The sequence below is a fragment of the Gopherus evgoodei genome, chromosome 5 (assembly GCF_007399415.2).
Source record: "Gopherus evgoodei ecotype Sinaloan lineage chromosome 5, rGopEvg1_v1.p, whole genome shotgun sequence".
NCBI lineage: Eukaryota > Metazoa > Chordata > Testudines > Testudinidae > Gopherus > Gopherus evgoodei.
This window is the reverse complement of record NC_044326.1, coordinates 73,658,626-73,682,597: the sequence shown is the minus strand read 5'-3', so window position 1 is coordinate 73,682,597 and position 23,972 is coordinate 73,658,626. Positions and strand designations below refer to the sequence as shown.

The window sequence follows — 23,972 nt, the reverse complement described above, 5'->3', positions numbered from 1 at the left end:
TGATGTATGCTTATTCTTCAACTTCATTAATTCCCAAAGTGCTCCACAAATTCAAACAGGGCTTGGCCAAACTAATCCTCATAGCTCCAGCATGGCCCAGACACTTCTTGTTAACAGATCTAGTGAACTCTCAGTAGCTCAACACAGTACCTTACATCTGCTGCCTGATCTGTTATCTCAGGACCAGGGTCAGATCCAACACCCAAATATACCACTCCTGCACCTCATGTGGAGGCCGAATGGATATTGTCAGTAGAGCAGGCTTGGTCCTCTCCAGTTAGAGAAGTTCTGATAAGCAGTAGAAAAGAATCAACAACACAAACTTATCTTTCAAATTGGACAGCATTTTCTCATTGTGGTAATCAGAAATAATTGATTCCACATCACTCCTCAATCCTTCAGATTCTTGACTACTTATTTGAACTCAAAAGCAAGAACCTGTCTTTCTGCTTTGTCAAGGTATATTAGTGGCAGTATCAACCCATCATCTACCAGTAGAGGACTATAAAGTCTTTTGTTATATGACAGTGATGAGATTCCTGAAAGGCTGAGTTAAAAAATCTCCACCTGTCAGAGAACCAGTTCCTCCTTGGACCTGAGCTAGAGCTGCAACCCTCATGGGACCACCTTTCAAGCCAATGGCTTTCTCTTCCCTGCTGCACCTGTCAATGAAAATGGTATTTTTGATAGTGATAACTTCAGCTGGAAAAGGAGAGATTCAAGTGCTAATGACTGTTTGCAGTATTCCACCTGGATGAGTAGGAATGAGGACACATCATAAATTCCTTCCCAAAGTAGTGGCAGATTTCCATCTCAATCAGCCAATACACTTACCAGTATTCTTTCCAAAACCTCACACATCCAGATTAGAGGCAACACTGCAAGTGTTGGATGTGAGGAGAGCCATGGTCTACTTACTTCCTAAATAGAATGAAACTTTTTAGAACATCTCCAAGATTGTTTGTATTATGGAAAGGATGTAAGGGTCAGTAATTTCATCTCACAAACTATCTAACTGGATTTCTGATTGCATTAAATATGCTATGAGGTAGTCAAGGTAGACTCACCATCCATGATCAGAACTCACTCCATCTAAGCACAAGCTATGTCATTCCACATCACTGTGAAACTTAGCTGTACCAGACATTTGAAAGGCTGCTACTTGGGTGTCATGACAATGTGCCTTTAACGAAGCCTTCCATAATTGTTTTAACTACTTCAAGCTCCTACCTCCGTAATATAATAGTTGTTTGGGAGTCACCATCAGTGGAATGTGCACATAGACAATCACTCGAATTAGAAAGGGAAGTTACTTACATTTACAGAAACTGGATTTTTCAAGATGTACTGTCTGTTCGCACATTCCACATCCCACCCTTGCATCCTTCTTCAGAGTCCTATCCTAAGAGATTCTGTAGTGAGAAGAAACTGAAAGGGGGTGGTCGTCCTTTGCTCTTATATGTCCTCGCAGCAGAGCACAAGAACTGAAAAGTGCATGCACCCCCTTTAGGTACTGCTGGCCAAAAAGACTCCAATCTTTAGCACATGAGGTGGATGCCACACCATCAGTGGAATGTGCATACTATAATACATCTCAAAGAACTCCAGTTACTGTACATAAGTAGCTTCCCTTTTCTCTACTACCAAGTCATCTGCTTTGTGTCTCCTAAATGTAGCTTTTATTCACTCACCCCATCAGCACATCTCAAGGTTTCTGAAGCAAGTGAAACTTAAAGCAAAGTTTTCTAGAAAGTCTACAGTTCACCAACAAATCTCCCTTTTGCTTTTTTCACATCCAGTTAAAATTGTCAGAATTAACTCTCATTGATGTGATAGTCTCTGCATATTTTAGGAGTTTTAACCATTTATTGAAGATGAATAGAGCTACATGAGCTAATTATCTTATATTTAGGACACTGTGAGGATCTGCTGGATAAGACAGACACTGGACTGGGACTCAAGAGAACTGGGTCAACTCCTGTCTCTGCCTTTAGTTGCTGCGTGAGCCTGGGAAAGTCACTACCCTTCCCTGGTCCTCCGTATCCCTATCTGTAAAATGGGGATAATGATACTCACTTCCTTTGTAAAGTGCTCTAAAAGAGCTAGGTGGTGGTAGCATTATTAATAACTAAAATATAAGTAGAGTACAACGGAAAGGAAGTGAATACTGTAATAATTAAAAATAAATACTAATTTACTGTCAGTATTATTTTAAAACTACTACCTATATAAAGATGGGAAAATAGTAAGAGGTATTCTGACTCAGGAGACGATTTCTTCCCCAGCTCTCTGGAATGTACTACACCATCACTTTGAAAGTGCAGAATGCTCTTATTTCCATGTCTGGCCAGCTTTATTTATGGAACTCCCTCCCATTGATGTCCGTGTGAGATTCTCTGAACGTGCCATTGTTGAACTAGTTTTTCTGGTTTCTACTATTCGTAGTGATATTCCAGACAGTGGATCCGATTCTGCACCCAATGAAGTTAATGATAAAGCTTCCACTGGTTTCAGGAGTGCAGCATCGAACACTATATGTGTATAGGGAATACAACTTAAATTAGCAGAATCTGTCCAAACAGGGAGAACTTTAACTTTGCCTGTTGTGCGAGGAGCAGAATTTCAGAGTTGAGGAACCTTACTGCATGTTTTACAATGAGCAGTTGAATTGATTCCAGAAATACAGTGGATCCTTTGTGTTGCAATGCAGATTCTAGAAAACCAGATAAACCAATACCTGTGAAAGAAATGGCTCATAAGCAATCAAATTTCAACTGCTGCTGAATGCAGGCAGTGATAACATGCACAAGAATTGAGTAAAGTATGAGGAAGCTCACAAACTATAAAAATCTGTTGTTATTATGTGGAGTACTCGAAAATTTGAGGTTGATGCAGTTTCAGCAATTTATTGAAATATTTTGATGCTACGCATATCCTATGTGTTATATAGCTAGTGTCCAACTGTGACTAAAAACCTTACAATGCAAGTTCAATGAGCCCTATATGTTTATAGGTCAATAATAATGAAATAGGAGCAGAGATCTCCATAAATTCGTACAGCTGAGAGACTGTGAAACAGGTTTTTCTTGTCATTGTTATGTTCTATCTGCCTAATGTGTTTTACACTCCTTTCTCTGTCTAGACGGAAATCAGCCTGCATCACAAATCTCTTCAGACTGTTTTGTGAATTAATAACTAGTCAGATTACTTAGGGCCAACATCACAGTTTGTCAAATTACCTGCTCTGTACTTCTTTCTTTGACATTTTGACTTTATGCTGATTGAATCCTTCAAAGAACAGTCTGTTTGGGGATAGAAAAAAAAAGCCCATAGAGTCATTTGCCAGCTGTTGATGCTTTGGTCATTACTCAGCTGTCTGGAGCCAGCCACAAACTGTATTGAATTACTGTAAGACAATTGTCTAAAGGCATGTAAGAAGAAAACTGTATAAAATCATTTTTCTTACATTTCCAGAAAATTGCTGCACATAAAATCTTTCAAAGCACAATGCTGCATAATTTGACCAAAAACCTCTGAGAAGATAGACATCACATATCTTGGATCATGCATTCTAGGTTTCATGTTTTGCTATAGTAGCCCAAGGGTGCATGATAGGAAATAGCCCTGTACAACATTTCCAAAGATGGCCGCATTAAGTTTGAAACTGAAAAATAATGCAAATGTAACAGTACTGCCCCAAAATTCAGTCTTTTCTTTCTGGTAGTTTGGTGAAACTTAAAATACAACCATTTCTCAGTAAATGAGTATACACATTATAGGGCACATCCCAGATGAAGTAGCTCCACCCAAGTTGAAAGTCCTATCTCAATTTACATCAGCTAAGGTTCTGGCTCTTCACTACGTAAAAGAAAAGAAAACATGAGGTCAACAGCATTCAACATTCAGAAATGAAAGGTAAATGTAAAATAAACTAAAGATATCACTAGATTAGAGAGAAAAACTATAATTGGATTGGAGATAATAGAAGCCCAGCTTTCCCTGCTACTCTGATCCACCTCCCTACTAACACTACCTCAGTTTTCTTCTGCCAGCTGTCCTCTGCTACCCCACTATATCTGCAGTATTTTGTATTCTGTCCTTGTCCTTATCATACTGCTCAGGCTGGGCTGGTATGTTGGTGCTTTCCATACCCAGGTCAGCTCACTAGTTCTTTATATTCTTAGCAATTATTGTAAAGTATTTATAACCTATTAGCATGTTTTAATAGTCAATTGTCAATTATATAACTATATATATATAGTTGTATAACAAATGTACAGCTCTCTATTTTCAGAATGTTCTCAACTCTTTGTGAAATCCAGAATTTTAAGATTCTTCCATCCCCATGCGCATTAGGCGTAATGGAGTTACTCTCTGCATAGATTGAGGCCTGGTCCACACTACAGCGTTAAATCGATTTAACGCTGTACCCGTCCACACTACAAGGCACTTTAAATCGATTTTAAGGGCTCTTAAAATCGATTTCTGTACTCCTCCCCAACAAGAGTAACCCTAAAATCGATATTACTATAAAGAGCCCAACACCACTAAGAATCTGTATTCTCAATTTTCTCACAATGAACAGCCGTTTTCTCATTCTGGTGCTCATAAGGTATCAGGCCCATAAACTGTACCATTTTGCTAACCATCACACCTCTCCTCAGCTAAGTTCTGACCAAATATTTTGTGGCTCCTATCCCATGAACTATCTCCAGAGTTAGTCAGTGCTGCATGTCTTCTGAAATCTTGACACTGGTGTAAAGCTTTAATCTCTAATTTTAGAGCTCATGAGAATACAGGCTGAAATCACTCTGGAACTGCTGTGTAGGTGGGAGGGAAGTGCAGGAACGGTGATCAGAATACCCTACATAAAAGAGAAGGCGTCAACTAACTTCTTCATTATTTTTGTTACCAAATGTTCAGAGTTTTCACAAGACTGAGCTGATATTATCTATTGTTTTTATTTGAGGCTCCTCTTTGTCTCTGCTGGAACTCTGTTGTTTCTCATCACATTCAATTTAATTCTGTTCTATACTTACTTGTTCCTCCTTGCCTTCCAGACAGATTCCCAATTTACTAGAGGGGACCTGTTGAGTGCATTGCTTTCTTAATCTGCGGTGACTCAGGGCATAAAGGACCAAGACTAGAAATAAGACACAGGTTTACATCTGACAGGTTTTTCACAGTGTAGAAAATGACCACTGTGCTTACCCACTCTTTTTTTTTTTTTTTTTTTTTTTTTTTAATGGCAAACTCTGTTGTGGCTTTGGAACTATGACATGCATAGAGCTGTTGCTCTATACATTGCATCATGGCCAAAAATTCTTTGTTTCCCAGGATTACATGTGCATCACAATGGAGGAAGCTGAAGATCAAAGTTGAAAATCAAAGCTGCAGATCAAAGAAAAGTGTCACCTTTCATGTGATGCGCACAAACATTCTGGGAAGTAAATGCTCATCTCTGAAAAACGCTACATAAGGGAGAAATTAGTAAAAATGCTCCAGAACCAGAACACTAAAAACAGAATTACTAACATGGACATGGATAGAACTCTGTTCCCTAAAGATCTAATAGAAAATATACTAATTGCAGACATAATGGTCGGGGTGAGGGGTTTCTTAACTACATTTAGGTCTCCCTTATGATGATATGGTCTCACATGCAGTAAAAGAAAAAAGATCAACCTGTGAAATACAACCCTTCTTGTTATCCAACTGACAAAATAATCAAGTGCTTGCTTGCCTCAGCATTTTACATGTTTCAGCGAACAGAATGCTTTTGTATTCATTTAGTCAAGTATTAAATATGTTCAAGGCCTTGAGAACAGCATTTCAGAGCTGCCTTCTGGAACACATTTCTGTGATGAAATTATTTTTCAGCTGCTGATTGCTGGAAATAGAACAGACATTATTTACTTCAAATCACCGGATTTTATTTAACACAGCGACAGGGAAAGAAATAATCGCACAAGATCAGTATTTAAAACTTAACTAAATACACAGAGAACTAGCTATCCAGCTTCTATTATGGGAGTTATTTGCCTAATTCCTACATACAATGAACTTATATTTTACTCCAGTGTTTTATACAAATATTTGCTAATAAATCCTTTTGCAAGAATTCTTGGTGAGACAAAAACAGTCTTGTTTTTGGGAAACAATTCCACTGACACCAATGGCAGTTTTCTTACACCTCAAATATCTTTTAATTAGACAGATGCCCTTAGGGGTTTTTGAAGCTTCTGTGACCTAGCTTTGGTCAGTTTTCTCATGGGTTTCTCATAATGGAACATCAAAAATACACAATTCTATTTGACTGTCCAATCACCCGCCCCAGAAATAGTCAGTTTGTAAATTATAGTAATTACTGTTACCTTATATGAGATTCATTATTAATGCAATGTAGTATTTGCAAATATTTTATTTAAATAAATAAAATGTGTCATGGTAGAATACATAGTAAACTAAATCAATCCATTATTGAGAAGTAAATTCTCAGTGCTTCCCCTGTTAATCACTTTAAGAAATTGTATTGTTATATAAGCACTTACAGAAATAAGATAATTCTGCTAGATGGCTAGTATCTTTGTGTCAAGTAACACATGAATGACAAATATGGTGTTTGCCATTTCCATTTGTTATACCGAAATACTCAGTACTTGGAATTGTTCTGTTCTTTAACAGGAAACTAAGTAGCATGGTTTCCATATCAAATTCCATTCCAAGGGATTGTTACATCCTTCTGGATTCATGTGCAGTTAACAATATAGCATACAGTTACTTAGACTGTCCACTTCCTAAAACACACCAAGACTCGGAGAAGTCTGACCTCAGAAGTTCAAAACGAAGCTTGTGTTACCCATTACTTGCCTGATAAGACCTTTCATGAGTCATTAGTCTTCATCTGGGTAAGATAAAATCCAGCATGCTACGGTACAACCAGACACCTTTATTGCAATTACACAGAATGAGTGTTCTGTGCTGCCCCCTCCCCCCAAAAAAAGGTGGGGGGGGGTTTTCTACTGTCTGGAAAAAAAAATAAAAATTCTATGCCAAACTTTTAATTAGTCATTCATTTTCAATCTGTCTCCAACACAGGAAGTCTTTAGATACATGATAATTTTAAAAAGGAAAAATCATTTAATTTTGATTGAGACATTGGGTTGCTGCCCTCAATGAAACTTTAAGAATGACTTCCAAAGCTTCATTATTTAACCTAAGAGAAGGCTTTAGTAAATGACCCAGCCTTACTGCTCTTTTCCATACTCTAATTCCCATATGAAATTCAATATTCTGCTGCTTTTTCCAATTGTGGATTGTCAGTTGTAGTATTTGGTAATCAGATGAATATGCGAAGTTCTACATTAGAGTGTAAAATTTGTTTCCTTTGAAGCAGGATCTTTTCAAAATGTGGTATGTGTTTAATAGTCAATTACCTGTGTGGAGGGATGGTGAGGTATTATAAAATGGGTTTTATGAAAGGAAATGTTTAAGGCTGGATCTACACTACAAACTTATGTTGGTATAACTATGTCACTCGAGGGTGTGAAAAATCCACACCCCTGAGTGATGCAGTTATACCAGCCTAATCCCCCTGAGACAGCACTATGACAACAGGAGAGCTTTTCCTTTTCACATAGCTACTGCCTCTTGTTGAGGTAGATTAACTCTGCCGGCAGGAGAAGTTCTCCCATTGGCATAGTAGTGTTTTCACTGAAGCGCTACAGCTACGCGGCCGCACCACCACAGCATTTTAGATGTAGACCTGACCCAGTTGTCTAGAGCAGCCTTAGAATAAAACTATCCATGAGAACTGTGCAAAATCGGGATTTTTAAATCTGCTTCCAGAAACTATTGTAGAATTATTAGGGCTGTCGATTAGTCGCAGTTAACTCACGTGATTAACTCAAAAAATTAATCATGATTAAAAAAATTAATTGCGATTAATCAGTTTTAATCGCACTGTTAAACAATAGAATACCAATTTAAATTGATTAAATATTTTGGATGTTTTTCTACATTTTCATATATATTGTATTCTGCGTTGGAATTGAAATCAGTGTATATTTATTTTTTATTACAAATATTTGCACTGTAAAAATGATAAAAGAAAGTGTTTTTCAATTTGCCTCATACAAGTACTGTAGTGCAATCTCTTTATCACGATAGTGCAACTTACATGTAGATTTTTTTTGTTACATAACGCATGCATAAACAAAACAGTGTAAAACTTCCAAGCCTGCAAGTCCATTCAGTTCTTGTTCAGCCAATCACTAAGACTAATAAGTTTGCTTACATTTACAGGAGATAGTGCTGCCTTCTTCTTTTTTATAATGTCACCAGAAAGTGAGAACAGGTATTTCCATGATGCTTTTGTAGCCGGCATTGCAAGGTATTTATGTGCCAGTTATGCTAAACATTTGTATGCCACTTCCTGCTTCAGCCATCGTTCCAAAGGACATGCTTCCATGCCGAGGATGCTTGTTAAAAAAAAATGTGTTAATTACATGTGTGACTGAACTCCTTGAGGGAGAATTGTATGTCTCCTGCTCTGTTTTACCTGCATTCTGCCATATATTTCATGTTATAGCAGTCTCAGATAATGACCCAGCACGGGTTGTTCGTTTTAAGAACACTTTCACTGCAGATTTCACAAAACGCAAAGAAGGTGTCAATGTGAGATTTCTCGACCCATGGTTTAAGAATCTGAAGTGCCTTCCAAAATCTGAGCAGGATGAGGTATGAAACATGCTTTCAGAAGTCTTAAAAGAGCAACACTCTGATGCGGAAACTACAGAACCCAAACCACCAAAAAAGAAAATCAACCTTCTGCTGGTGGCATCTGACTCATATAATGAAAATGAACATGTGTCAGTCTGCACTGCTTTGGATGGTTATCGAGCAGAACCTGTCATCAGCATGGACATATGTCCCCTGGAATGGTGTTTGAAGCATGAAGGGATGTAGGAATCTTTAGTGCATCTGGCAGATAAATATCTTGTGACGCTGGCTACAACAGTGCCATGAGAACGCCTGTTCTCACTTTCAGTTAACATTGTAAACAAGAAGTGGGCAGCATTATCTCTTACAAATGTAAACAAACTTGTTTGTCTGAGTGATTGGCTGAACAAGAAGTAGAACTGAGTGGACTTGCAGGCTCTAAAGTTTTACATTGTTTTATTTTTGAATGCAGGTTTTTTTGATGCATAATTCTACATTTGTAAGTTTAGCTTTCATGATAAAGAGATTGCAATACAGTACTTGTATTTAGTGAATTGAAAAATACCATTTCTTTTTGGTTTTTTACAGTGCAAATACTTGTAATAAAAAATAAAGTGAGCACTGGACACTTCGCATTCTGTGCTGTAATTGAAATTAGTATATTTGAAAATGTAGAAAACATCCAAAATAGTTAAATGGTATTCTATTATTGTTTAACAGTGCGATTAATCGTGATTAATTTTTTAATCGCTTGACAGCCCTAAGAATTATCAATATAGTGTATCACCCTTTTATTTATAGCTCACTATGTTGTGTACAGTTACAATAGGAGATAAAATAGGGTGACTTTCTGGGAGAAACTGAAAATATAGCTCAATTAATCAAAAATATTACCATTACAGTGAATGAAAGTGATGAAAATAAGGAGACTTTATCCATAGTAAAATAACCACTGCAGCTAAGCTCAAATAGAGACTTGAACAGTCCCAAACTTAAGGTAAATTTGGACTTTGATGCAAGCTTTCCAACTTTGTCCCTCCTGAAATTAGGCAGTACAGGGCCAAATTTTGGTCTCATTGGCTTTGATGGCAAATCTCCTGTTGACCTCAGTAGGACCAGATCTTAACTATGGTATGCTTGTTAAAGGTCATCAGAGATGCACAAGTGTATGGGGAAAAAATCAGGGACCAATAGAAGGAGCTAAATATTCAAGCCAAACTGATTTTTTCAAATGAGAGAGTCGTGTATTTTTTTTTTAATGTCATCTTGGGTTTTTAAAAAGTGTATCTGTTTTATAGTGGTTTGTTCTAGGCCAAAGAATTTTGCTGTTTCTTATATTTTTATAAATGCAAGATTTTGGAGGTGTGGCGGGGGGGAGGCCGTATTGTAATCTGCAAGCAAAAAAGTTTAGATATGACTTGGATTAAAGTATACAAGCTGTGTTTGCATGTGGAAACTGGATAGTTAGATTATTTACATATGCAAATGCAATTTGTGGACCAAAATCAGCTTTTATGTACACAGATATGGGTGTGAAAAAACTTGGGCATGAAAAATGGTTAGATTTAGGCCCCTTTGAAAACATAGATTTATTGAGCTATCTGTTCAGGATGTACAACCATTTTTAAAAACAGTATACTTTGAGTGATTAGCGGTTGACCCTTAGCCGTCTGTCTCATAATGCGCTGAGATATTTAAATGCACAACTCCATGTACAACATCTTACGTAGCTGATCATTGGTTTGTTCCTCTCTATTCATTTCTAGAAGAGATATGTACATTAGTAATTGCAGAGACTTTTCCTGAAGATGCTGGAACCTTCACATGCACAGCAACAAATGAATATGGGTCAGTGGCAAGTAGTGCACAACTTACCGTCTGCTCAGGTATGTGTCAAAAGGACAGAAGAACTGTATATTGCTGTTCTTAGCTAGTCTAATGTACATGACATTTGGGCAGTTATCTGGCCACTTCCTTTGTAGAAAATAGTTGCTGCAAGACAGCGATTTTGTTTAGGCAACTTCTTGCTGCATCTCCTGTTCAATCTGTGTGTGAGTCTTCCAGCACTGACTGATTACGCTCTGAGTTTGAAAGCTGTCCTTAATGGAGATAAAGGAAGGCTATTGCATTTATCCTCGAAAGGCATTTTAAAAAGAGCCATACAGACTCCTACATAAATCTTTTCCAGAAATCCAGCTGCTAATAGAGAGGGTCAAGTACTATCAAGCAGCTGCAGCTGAATCAGAGTTGCCTCTTCCTGCAGCAGTGCAGACAGACATGTGAACACTCTTTTAATGTGCTTACTGAGCCTAAAAAAACACGGGGGAATAAAATAAACAAAAAGATGTTATTTGAGCAGCCAAAGTGTTAATGAAAGGGATGATCATAAAGCAGTACGAACATGAAAAAGTAACATCACAAGGGAATTTATGAAGAAAATATCAAGTAGAAATGGGATTGAATAAATAGAACCCTAAAGAATAAATAGCTGGAGTAAAATATGTGAAAGCCAGAAGTCAAACCAGTCAAAAGGCTGTCATTTGTTTAGGTTAGATATTAGAAAAAGCTTTCTCACTATAAGAGTAGTTAAATTCTGGAATAGGGCACCAAGGGAGGCAGTGGAATCCCCATCACTGGAGGTTTTTAAGAACAGGTTGAATAAATATCTGTCAGGAATTACTTGGTTCTGCCTCGGCACAGGGGGCTCAACTAGATGACCTCTCATCATTTCTATGATTCAGTAATTTATGTTCATTAGAATGTGTCCATCACTGGTTCTTGATACAAGAAATAAAAAAAATTTAAGGGACTTAAACTTCAGTCTATTGAAAAGATCTCAGTACTAAAACCAGCAACCCACAGAAATGAATCCAATCCATATGATCTTTATTACCCCCCTGTTAGAGCACGCTTCTTAGTGGGTCATGTAGGGAATTTATTCTTACAACTAAGTCAAATGACTGAGATGCTAGGAAACCTCAGTTCTATTTCCAGCTCTGTCACTGGTGTCCAGTATGATCTTGGGCTAGTCACCCACATTTTTGAGGCTAACGTGTCTCATCCATAAAGTCGGGGAAATATCTACCTAGTTGATGGATGAAGCTAAAGTGTGTTGCCATACTCAGATGGAACACACCATGAGAGTGCCAACATTTTAGTCTTAGTTTCTTAATAATAATTATTTATTTATGCAAGATAGGTTTAGAAAAAATAATGTAACCAAGTTTAGACAGATTCCATAACATCAGAACTCTGAGGCTAGATGGCAGCAGAAGCAAAAAAGAAAAATAGATGAAATTAAGCTGACAAAATTGAAAATAAAATCCTTATGTTTTATGTAAAATTTAAAACAGAAATGAAGGCAATTAAGTTTTGGAGTATACTAACCACTCACATGTATGTTGTTGAATATGTGCAGTGAATGCTAACAAAATTCCAATGCAGGCAATTCATTCAGGTGGCTGTCCTTGAATAACTGTAAATCGTTCATTCTTAACTAGCAACTATTCCACCTGCATCATGGGTAGTTAGGAAATGAATAGTCAGTAGCATATCTAATTTGGTGTGAATAATTGTGAGAGCTTCAGAAAGAATATCCAGCTGGCGTAGCTATGATATATAACAAAAGTGAAGTGATCTCACCATTAATGAACTAAAAGCACACTGTGCATATGTGTTGAAGTATCTGTTATGTAATTTGAATATGACTTGTTGGACAGGGATTATCTTCCTTTTTGTTTTAGCCAACTCTGAAAGCTTTAGCCATGAGCTGTCAACAAGAGAATCCAACAGTGATGATTTCCAACATTTCCCACCTCCCCCTCCAATTCGTGAGATTAGTTCTCTTGAGCTTCCTCCAAAGAAGCATACAGAGAGCCAACAGGTGAACAACACAGAATTTAGACCCAACATAGCAGCCGTTCAGTTACAGTTCAACTCTGCTGAGAAGAAAACCAGTGGCATCCATCCCAGTCATGAAGCAAATGGAGTGATTAACAGCAAAGCTAGTAGTGATAAGTCTGCCCCAGCTCCAGCTGTCCTGCTTTCACCCACAAAGGAACCACCACCAGTCCTTGCCAAACCAAAGCTGTGAGTATTTCTGCATGGTTTTTTTCCTTCCTTTCTAAATTGCTGGCTGTTGAAAGCAAACCTTCTACCCTAGAACCATTGTGTGTTTAGACAAATAATGGCCAGAACAGTGACTATACCTTGATTAATGTGTCTTTCTCATTGATATGGATTAAATCCCAAGCAGCTGAGTACAAGAAGATCCATGTAGTTCATTTTAAAATTATGCCAAATGAAAGGATATTAAAACTTTTGTTATTCTTGGTATATTACATTAAAGCCGCAAAACAAATGAAATTCAGGTTAATGGCTGGTGTTCTAGTCTTTTATTCAATCACTTCTACCTAATTGTACCTAAACTCAGGGAAAAATTTTATTGACTTCAGTAGAAATCAGTGAGTTTTCTAGCGTAAGCACTGCAGGGCTTGTTCTAAAGTCAAAATTTTTTCCAATTATGTGTCTGTTTTCATCAGCCATGCAAAGCGTGTGTCTACCGGGTGCTGTGTTTCATAGGTTTTTTTCAACAATGGGTATGGTGACTTGTGAATTTACAGCTGGCCAAAACCAAAAGAACCATTCTGATCAATGGCCTGTAACAAGGTACTAACGAGGAGAAGTAACAAATTGAGAACCATTGGTAGAATCAAATGAATGATATTTGGTTTCTGCTTGTGTTCAATAGGCTATAAAAACAATAAATTTGTATTTAACTATAAAAATGATACAGCTAAAAAGAAGTAGCAATGATGTGGTTCTATGATTTATGAATGCAGAGAAGACTTACTGCTCTAATGAAATATTGATAACATTATGTCTAGTGGCTTGTCCAAAATAAAGTGTGTTAACTGTATTCAGGTGACTGTAAGTAAGAGAAACTTAAGCACTAGTGATTAGCAGGCTACAACAGCTGTTCTTACCTTAATGAAGTTTAAAATCCTTCAGTATTTAGCTCATGGTCTGAACTACTGCTGGTATATTAAAAACATAAGCTTCCTAATTATTTTCTGCATGTCTCTGAAAAGCAGACAAAACAGTTTTGTAGTCATTAAAGGGAGGATGAGTGGCTTAGGCACAAGTTTTTAGAATGATATCATGATTCTTTTTTGAGCCAGAATTTCATCACACAGTTCAGGTGCAGAAGAACTTGGCTTTTTGTTTCTACAGTTACACACTAATTGGTGTGGGTGTGTTTGTGGGTATGTATTTGGAGGAGGGAAGGCTATACTGAAATTCAGAAGATGACATGTTCTAGTTGCAGACTCTAACTGAATATTCAAATTATGGTATCAATACAAAATCTAGGAATTTAAAGTCATTATAAGAAAAACTTGTTAAATCTAAAATTTTTGTAAGCCTACTAAAATAAAGCCTTCATCTTGTGACATATGTTCTCAGCATACATCTCTTCATATGTTTACAATATAGTTTGCATTGTTCTAGTTTCCCTTCCTTTGTAAGTGGCAGGCTCCACTGAGGACAGAGACAAACATTAGAGGCAATCTGTCCTAGCCCAAATGAAATGTGAAAAAGTAAGAGCAGACTTGAGCTGCTCCTTCACACTTTCTCATGCTCAAACCCAGAACATGCTAAAGTGTCCCGGGCTTAAACATCCTGTTTAAACCTAAGACCCTACCAGGCCTTTGTTATTCCAATGCCTACAATCCAGAGCAGGGTACTGCAAGAAGAAACCACCCAGCCTAGCCATCAGAGGTTAGGCCTTCTGAATCCAGCCCTCTTTTCCACAAGAGGTAGATTAATGTCTCATTTGTGGAGGAAAAAGTATTACCCTTAACTTTGGATTCGTGCCATCCCCCAATACTTAGTTCCCCCCTTAGTCCCCCTTCTTCTGCCACTTCCAGGTGCCTAAAGTTGTGACCCTGTGAAGCAAACATCAAATCAGTGAACCATGAAGCCATGTATACTGTGCAAATAGGCCGTACCTGTGAAAGAGGAAACTAGCACAGTTGCTTTAAAGTCCAAGTGTGCTTGTGCAATGTGAATGTGTGCCGTTGTTTTTAAATCCTGTGGTGAGATGCTGTGCTGTACTAAGAGAGGAGCACAGATCTTGCAACGTAGGGGGAGAGGAGGGGCTAAAGGTGGCTGTAAGCCACCTTTACACCCTGCTGATTCTGCCCTGCACTGGGGGCCAGAGTGGTCCCCAGCATAACTTAGACAGCATTGGGGAGCTGCCAATGGTGGCAGTGCACTCTAGAATCTGTGCAGCACTATATTCTGCAGTTCCAGTATTCATGCCCCTACCATCCGGGCTCCTACACCAGGGTTTGCAAGCAGGTCCACTAAAAACAGCCTGCAACTGGCTGCATTGCTTTCGGCACAGGAAGAATTCTCCACCAGTCAGATTCATGGCTTTTAGAGCACTTTACATCCCTCCAGCAACTTTACCCAGCATACAAGGGTCAGAGTGGGAGTGAGAATGTACCCACACAAACAGATAACACACTACAGTAGTGTAATGTACAACGTGCAACCACACCCAAACAGAGAGGAATGATGCAATAGAAGTCAGCATGCAATAACCCAGAAGAAAAGAGGAGAGAGGTGGTATTTTCATGGCCAGGGAAGGGGAGCATTGCAGGAAGAGGCCTATTTCCAGCTGGAGCCACCTTTTTACAAGCAGTACTCGGCCACCTCCTGGACAATTGCTGCACTACTTAGAGATATTAGGATTGATCCATCATAGCCCCCATACAAAGAGGGCTACAACTGGTCTCCAGGAGCTGTGACATTGCCCAAAGGGATTTGGCCCACTCTCTTGGCCCTTGCTCTGCTCAATAAAGATTAATATTTCCTGAGATACTGGGTTCTCCTGTGCATTTATGCACCCATCCCTCTTCACCTCAATTAAAAAGAGGTAGACCATAAATAAAATCCAGACTACCAAAAACCTGTATCTAATCAGTAACCTTACACTGAAAATTATGGTTTAATTGTTCAGATCTGAAATAATTGTATCCAAATTACTGCTTTGGGAAGACTGTGCATTTTTTGTTATCGGCATTCAACATCAGTGCCACTGGAGAGGAACTTACCACCACAGAAATACAAGAAATACAGGAGATTAGTAGAGAGCAGTGAGGAAAAACAGTTTCCCAGAATTATAGCTTTTCCCCCTTGCATTCATTTCCATTTCTCCAGTCCAGATGAGCTGATCTCACCCTGTCTTATATCCTGGGCTTGTGGCACTATAGTAAATTAATTCTACAAAACTGTTACCCAACAGCTAACATGATTATTTCATTTTCCAGTGCCGCTGGATTTATAGTATTCACAAGCAAAAATCTCACATTCTCTGAAGCCCAATATATATTCCCAGAAAAAGAAATGTTATGATGGAAATGAGGTTGGGAGCATGTATTAATAATGCAAGAATAACCAACTCATTACAAGGATGTTGTAATTATCCCCAAACCAAATGTTACAAACTCAGGAAATTCAGACTTAAAAGAAATCCAACAAGATTTTTAAAAAATGCACTCTTAAAGGTGGCTGAAGTAATAGCTTTTATTGGATCAGCTTCTGTTGGTGAGAGAAACAAGCAACTCTTGGTTGGAAGTTGGTCCAATAAAAGCTGTTACCTCATTCACTTTGTCTCTCTCATGTCCTGGGACCAACATGGGTACAACAACACTTATTAAGGCACTGACATTACAAGACACTTTTTTTTTCTCCTTCATGACATCACTACAGGACAGAGTTAAGGTATCTTAACTGTGCATTTCTTACCTTAATATGTTTGGATTTCTTTTAAGTGTAACCTTTACTCTGAATTTCCTGGGTTTGTAACTCTCAGGTTTGGGATAATTACAGAATCCTTGTAATGTTTTTTTATTCTTAAGTTACTGACACATATTGTCAACATCACCACCACCTTAATGCAGGTTTTTGTTTGTGTGGGGGCTTTTTGGCAGGGAATTTCCTTAATGTGTTTAAATTTATTGAAAATGGCATACACTAGCACTAAATAAGAAACCCAAAGAGTATGCTACCCTGCAATATTTTTAATATCTTGATGATATGTAGTATTAATCTTAAATTGTAATTTTTTTATTATTTCACTTTTGAGAAATGATTCATCAGTACAATAAACTAACCAGAGTAAACCAGCCAGCTGATTTAGGTTTACACTTGCTTTGTGTCACCAGGGAAGCCCAAAGCAGCCGAAGTGTACTGGTGAATCTGGCCCTTAATTTGCAATTGACTTATGGGTTTCAAGATCTATATTAGTGAGACTGGTGCTATGTTAAAGGGGTGATAGGAGAAAGCTCAGTCCCTGAGTCAACATGGATTCACCAATGGCAAGTCATGCCTGACCAATCTGATTGCCTTCTATAATGAGATAACTGGCTCTGTGGATATGGAAAAAGCAATGGATGTGATGTGTCTTGACTTTAGCAAAGCTTTTGATACAGTCCCCCACAGTATTCTTGTCAGCAAGTTAAAGAAGTATGGATTGGATGAATGGACTATAAAGTGGATAGAAAGCTGGCTAGATTGTCAGGCTCAACAGGTAGTGACCAACAGCTCAATGTCTAGTTGGCAGCTGGTATCAAGCGGAGTGCCCCAGGGGCGGTCCTGGTGCCGGTTTTGTTCAACATCTTTATTAATGATCTAGATGATGGGATGAATTGCACCTTCAGCAAGTTCGCAGATGACACTAAGTTGGGGGGAGAGGTAGATATGCTGGAGGGTAGGGATAGGGTCCAGAGTGGCCTAGACCAGGGGTAGGCAACCTATGGCATGGGTGCCGAAGGCAGCACATGAGCTGTGGCACTCACACTGCCCAGGTCCTGACCACCAGTCCAGTGGGCTCTGCATTTTAATTTAATTTTAATGAAGCTTCTTAAACATTTTAAAAATCTTATTTACTTTACATACAACAATAGTTTAGTTATATATTATAGACTTATCGAAAGAGACCTTCTAAAAATGTTAAAATGTATTACTGGCACACGAAACCTTAAATTAGAGTGAATATATGAAAACTCGGCACACCACTTCTGAAAGGTTGCCAACCCCTGACCTAGACAAACTAGAGGATTGGGCCAAAAAAAATCTGATGAGGTTCAACGAGGACAAGTGCAGAGTCCTGCACTTATGAAGGAAGAATCCCATGCACCGCTACAGGCTGGGGACTGACTGGCTAAGCAGCAGTCCTGCAGAAAAGGACCTGGGGATTACAGTGGACGAGAAGCTGGATATGAGTCAGCAGTGTGCCCTTGTTGCCAAGAAGGCCAACAGCATATTGTGCTGCATTAGTAGCAGTATTGCCAACAGATGAAGGAAAATGATTATTCCCCTCTATTTGGCACTGGTGAGGCCAGACCTGGAGTATTGTGTCCAGTTTTGGTCCTTCTCTACAGAAGAGATGTGGACAAATTGGAGAGAGTCCAGCAGATGGCAACGAAAATAACTAGGAGGCTGGGGCACATGACTGATGAGAGGCTGAGGGAACTGGGCTTGTTTAGTCTGCAGAAGAGAAGAGTGAGGGGAGATTTGATAGAAGCCTTCAACTACCTGAAGGGAGGATCCAAAGAGGATGGAGCTAGGCTGTGATCTCAGTAGTGGCAGATGACTGAACAAGAAGCAACGGTCTCAAGTTGCAGTGGGGGAGGTCTAGGCTGGATATTAGGAAACATTATTTCACTAGGAGGTGGTGGAGCACTGGAATGGGTTACCTAGGGAGGTGATGGAATCTCCATCCTGAGAGGTTTTTAAGGCCTGGCTTGACAAAGCCCTGGCTGGGATGATTTAGTTGGTGTAAGTCCTGCTTTGAACAGGGGATTGGACTAGATGACCTCCTGAAGTCTCTTCCAGCCCTAATATTCGATGATTCTAAGTGTCTGCGCTATTCTGTTAGGCTCATTTGGGACAAAGAAAAGACCGACACAGATGTTAAATTTCTTAAAGAACCCAGTTTTTTAATTAAACTTAACTCATAAAGGATTTACTTGTAAATTCTCAGGCAAACCATTATTACTTTGTACTCAGAGTAAGCACTGTAAGTTTGGGAATGATACATTGCATTTTTCGTAGAAAACAATGAGGTTGAATCCCTGCTTTAGGTTCAAAACAGAGCTCATTAACTATGGACATGTGACCAGTTCTCTATAATTTGCATATGAAAAGAGTCATATAAGTGTATAATACTAACTTATCCAAGCTGAGTCCAAAGCAAGAATTGTCATGCCAAAGAAAGTTACTGTAGGTGTCTTCTGTACAGAAAAGTGTTTTAAAGGCTGCTACAACATGCTTGTTTTCATGGTAATTGATTCTAAAAAATGTAATCCTAAAGCATGATGATGATAACAGTTGCATCAGTCTGGTGTCAAGTGTATTCAGAATGGAGTTTAATGCGATAAAATATACATCACCTAGTAGTTGCTGCTAGGAAAAATCACAGTGCAGAATAAGTTTCACACCTGGGATATTGCAGAAGCTATTACTAAACACAGGTCATATTCTATGCTGTAGGAAGCAAGAAGTTAGATAAGAGAGATGGTAGTGCCCACTGCAATGGTCCCAAACGTTTTAGATTGCTGCCTCCTTTACCTCTATCAGCGCGTGCGCTCTCTCACACACACACACACACACACACACACACACACACACACACACACAGGTCTGGGAGCAGGGCCATGGCTGGTGGCCAAGGGTTAGGGCCAAAACAGGACTGGGGCCACGAGTGGGGCCATGGGGCTGGGACTGTGGCTACGAGCAGGGCCAGAGCCATGGCTGGGCTGGGAGCCAGGGTCCAAGGCTGGGGGCAGAGCCAAAGCAGAGCTGCGGGCAGAGCCAAAGCAGAGCTGCGGGCAGAGCAAGGCTGGGTGGTGCTCCCTCTCTGCCCCTTGTGGAGGCTGTCCTAAGCCCTGCCATGCCACCCAGAAGATTCCTCTGTGCCACCCCGAGGGGGGTCATGCCCCACAGGTTGGGGACCACTGGCCTAGTAATTCTAATCTCTGACACATCCACTGATTTTGTAACTTCAGGAAATTTATTTACATCAGTATTTCAGCACTGATTTGTGAAAAATTGTCAATCAAATTAATATTTTCCTCACAAGATATATTAATAAGCCATTTTGTCATATGCTTGTACAGTACCTAGCAAATGGGACAAGGGTCCTTATTTTTATGATTCACATATCTGAATGATTCTTAATTATTACAAAGATGTCTGTCCCAGATCTCTTGTATGATATTGTTTGAAACAAATCCATGTCCTTGAAGCGAGTTCTATATGTGGCAATCTATGTACTTAGTACATAGTTTACTCATTTAAGATTTATTTGGTGAGGCAGAAAGTGTGAGAAGTGGTGGCTTTTTCTTGAGCAGAAAATACCAAAATCATATTTTTCTTTAAATTAAAATGTATGCTATACAATGTTTTGATTCAAACTATTAATAGTTTGAAAGCCAATAAAGACAGCGAAGTACACATAGCAAATAGGATACTGGCGAGTATATCCTGTTTTGATAAAACATGAAATACTTTGAGGTTATATGGTCTCAGTATGTAACCCAGGTCATATATTCCACTGCACTGGACAGGAGTTAAATTTTGTAAACATATATGGAATATTTGTTCAGTAGCAGGTGGACCATGGGGACAAACACATGACATTTTTATGGGGAAAATACTAAATCCTTTTAATTACATGGAAATGATGACCATGATAGAAAACATTACATACAAAAATAATGTTCTATCCCAGTCTGCTTGTTTGTCTCATCCCTCTGTTATGTCTTGCCTTTTTAGACTGCAAGCTCATTTGAGCAGGGACTCTTCGACTATGTGTTACTATCTTAACACAATGGGGCTCTGACCCAATTTTCTTACAGTTCTACTGCAATATAATGTTCAGTAACAAGAGTAGTGATCCAAAACTTGAGGGGGTTCAAATGAAATGGAAAACAATTTGAATACTAACCTGATCACTTGATCTGTTTACAATATAAATTCCTTTCAATTAAATATCTTTTACTGATTAACATAAATGTTTTGGTTTTGCCTTTCCTCTTCTCTCCCTTCCACGTTAATGGTAATTTTTAACAAAACTAGAGACACAAAGTATGCTGCAGTACTTGATTAAGTATGTAGAATTTCTGTTACTTGGGTTACTAATCAACATACAGCAGTTGTATAAGTACTAGATTATATTTTACAAGGAATACTTAACTGATTACATTCAGCTAACAGAACTATCAAGAAAATTATTGATTGTCAAAGGTCATTTTAAAGTGTTTCTTGAACTAAAATAATGATTCTTGAGAGTTTTGTATCAGGAAATTTAACCTTGATTGATGGCACACTTTCAGTAGGCATGCAACTGATGAGAGTTAACTTATATTATCTGACTTTATCAGTGACATTGGTCACCATGAAAAGCTGTGTTAGCACCTCACTGTCAAAAGGGGTAATTGTGATATGTAATGCATGTTCACATAAGTGTCTGAAAATTCATACCTACTTATTGGGGTCCATATTTTGCTATGAAGGTATGTTAATATTTTTTATAGAAAAATAGATATTGGAACAAGGTTGCTGAATATGTTGGGATATTTTATCATCATATGGAAAAAATGATTCAAGCTTGTGTGGTATCCATTCAGGTCACTGGGTCTTGAAAGTTCTAAAGTCTGTTAGCTGTACAAAGAAATCTCTTATCTAGAGAATCACCAGATACCTTTAGGCTCCTTCTTTCTTATAGGTTCCCATAACTTTGTTGGGATAATTTGATGACTTGGAGTAGTATATATAAAAGCTAAATAATTTTAATGAAAGTTCCATATTATTTCAGCATAATGGTAGTATGGTGGGACAGGTTCCCAATCCAGTCAGGAAGAAGTTAAAGAGCTCCTCTGGGCACAGTCAGCTCTATCCCAGTATACCTGGGAGGCATGGAGAGGGGCAGCTCTTCAAAAAGGAGAATACAAGCTCAGCTCAGAGTGGTACACAGAGATAACCAGAGCTATAGAACAGAGCTCCAAAGCTGTTTACTAGAAGAACAGCTGAAGAGCCTCTGCCATTTGGACCTTCAGAAGAAGTTGAGAGACCTTTTCTACTTTGTTTTTCACTTTTTGTTTAGAACTGTGGGCACTCAGCCTGGGTCCTTTGGACTCCAGGAGATTAGGGGATCAGACCCCTTCTACAGAGACTACTGACCTCTTACTTTGTGGGGAACTGCTGGATAAACCCAGACTGTTTTGTGGCCACAATGTTATTTGGTTTGCCCTTACCATTTTTGGAGAGCTTTATGCCTAGAAGGGAGGTTGCCACCTCTCTAAGACTTATGGCCAGAGATGACCACAGTCCACTTGCTAAATTGGCTCTACAGCAGGGGTTGGCAACCTTTCGGAAGTGGTGTGCCGAGTCTTCATTTATGCACTCTAATTTAAGGTTTCGAGTGCCAGTAATACATTTTAACATTTTTAGAAGGTCTCTTTCTATAAGTCTGTAATATATAACTAAACCATTGTTGTATGTAAAGTAAATAAGGTTTTTAAAATGTTTAAGAAGCTTAATTTAAAATTAAATTAAAATGCAGAGCCCTCCAGACTGGTGGCCAGGACCCAAGCAGTGTGAGTGCTACTGAAAATCAGCTCACATGCCACAGGTTGCCTACCCTGGCTCTACAGCAATGCCTGCAGCCAGAGAAGTATGGTCTGTGATGAGGGGGGCACCCGTCCTCCCTCGATGGGACACTGTAGAAGTACAACCTATGACAGTCAGTCGTTTTAGTTCACCTTGAAAAGATAAGAGGTCTTCTGAAACTATTCCATTTTATCTCAGAAATGGCCTTAATCCTGATTCGTTTTAGTCTCTCCATTCTGTAGCAATGCCAGATGTGGACAGATGGATCTGATACTGCATATTGAGAACTTATTTAATCATATCATTTTAAAATCAATCCTTAGTTTTTAATACCTGTCAACAAAACATATAAAACCATAACTATTTTCACAGCTCTCTCAATGGTTTTTTTCACATTCTCTCAAACAACTTAAACTTTCAACTATTAGTCTGAAATACTATTCAGGCTTTTATGAATAGTGCAGCTATGTAGTGACTTTAATTATCCACTCATTATTGAAGAATAACATAACCTTGAAAATAGTAGTGATAGTACTGAGAGATTTCCTCTTATCTGTCCCCCCTTAAAGTGTTACTATTCTTAAAGTTACTGAACTTTAAACCTTTTAAAATCTGCAACTGCAGAAGTCTATATAATTTTTAGAACAATGGCTATCTACAAATATAAAGGGCTAAGGTTAAATATAGGCAAGAACTGTATATCTAAGGCTTTGGTTTCTCTTTTGGCAATGAATGTTGTTTATGTTCTGACCTTTAATAGATGGAAGTAACTGTACATCCTGCTTACAGAAGAGCTAATTGATAATCTGACAAGAAATGTCAAACATCCATATCCATTATCTGTCAGAAAACATACATGTGCAGTGTACTTAGCATATGATTCTGACATTTCAGTGGGTTGTATACTTTGAATTTATGGAAGTTGACTTCTAGTGTTCCTTTAGTCCATAATACCCAACTTTCTGATTGACTTCCATCAAAATATTCACAGAAAAAGACATCAGATTTATTTTATATCAAACACTGAAAACTTTTAGTGTAATACAAGATGGGGAGGGGTGAGAGAAGAAAAATGGAGGAAGTTGCTTATCTTGAATATAGTTGGGCATAGTATGGGTTACTGTACAGCAGAGTAGTGATTTCTCCCTTAACTCTCAATGCCTCGACAAATATTCATTGGGGAGCCAAGCCTGTAAAGTGCTGAAAACCCTCATTAATTTCAATGAGTGGCAAAGACGCCCAGCACAGTGCAGGATGAGGGTCAAAGATCACCAACCACAATATTATACTAGACCATATACATACACTGGGAGTCAAAAGCCCTTTTTTTCCCTCTTTATTTTTTTTTTTAAATTTGGGGTTAGTGACACTAATCTGAAGCACAGAGACAGTACAGCTCTTCAATACAAAACATTTCCTGAGAGAAGATTGTGTATATGCCTCTACATCTATTTCTATTTAGTACCCTTTCCTTCTGCAGCATTGACTTGGGTCCTGACATTGTGAGCTGCTGAGTTTGCTGAATTCCTATTGAAATCCATAGGATTTTGTTGGTTCTCAGCACATCTCAG

General features: G+C 38.5%; 1 protein-coding gene across 1 annotated transcript in view; it reads left to right on the top strand.

Moving 5' to 3' along the window:
- PALLD (palladin, cytoskeletal associated protein) overlaps positions 1 to 23,972 on the top strand; it is a 340,242-nt gene that overhangs the window by 139,332 nt on the left and 176,938 nt on the right. Inside the window, 2 exon segments of the mRNA XM_030563213.1 lie at positions 10,488 to 10,607; positions 12,465 to 12,810. Of these exon segments, the coding sequence (XP_030419073.1) occupies positions 10,488 to 10,607; positions 12,465 to 12,810 (466 nt within the window).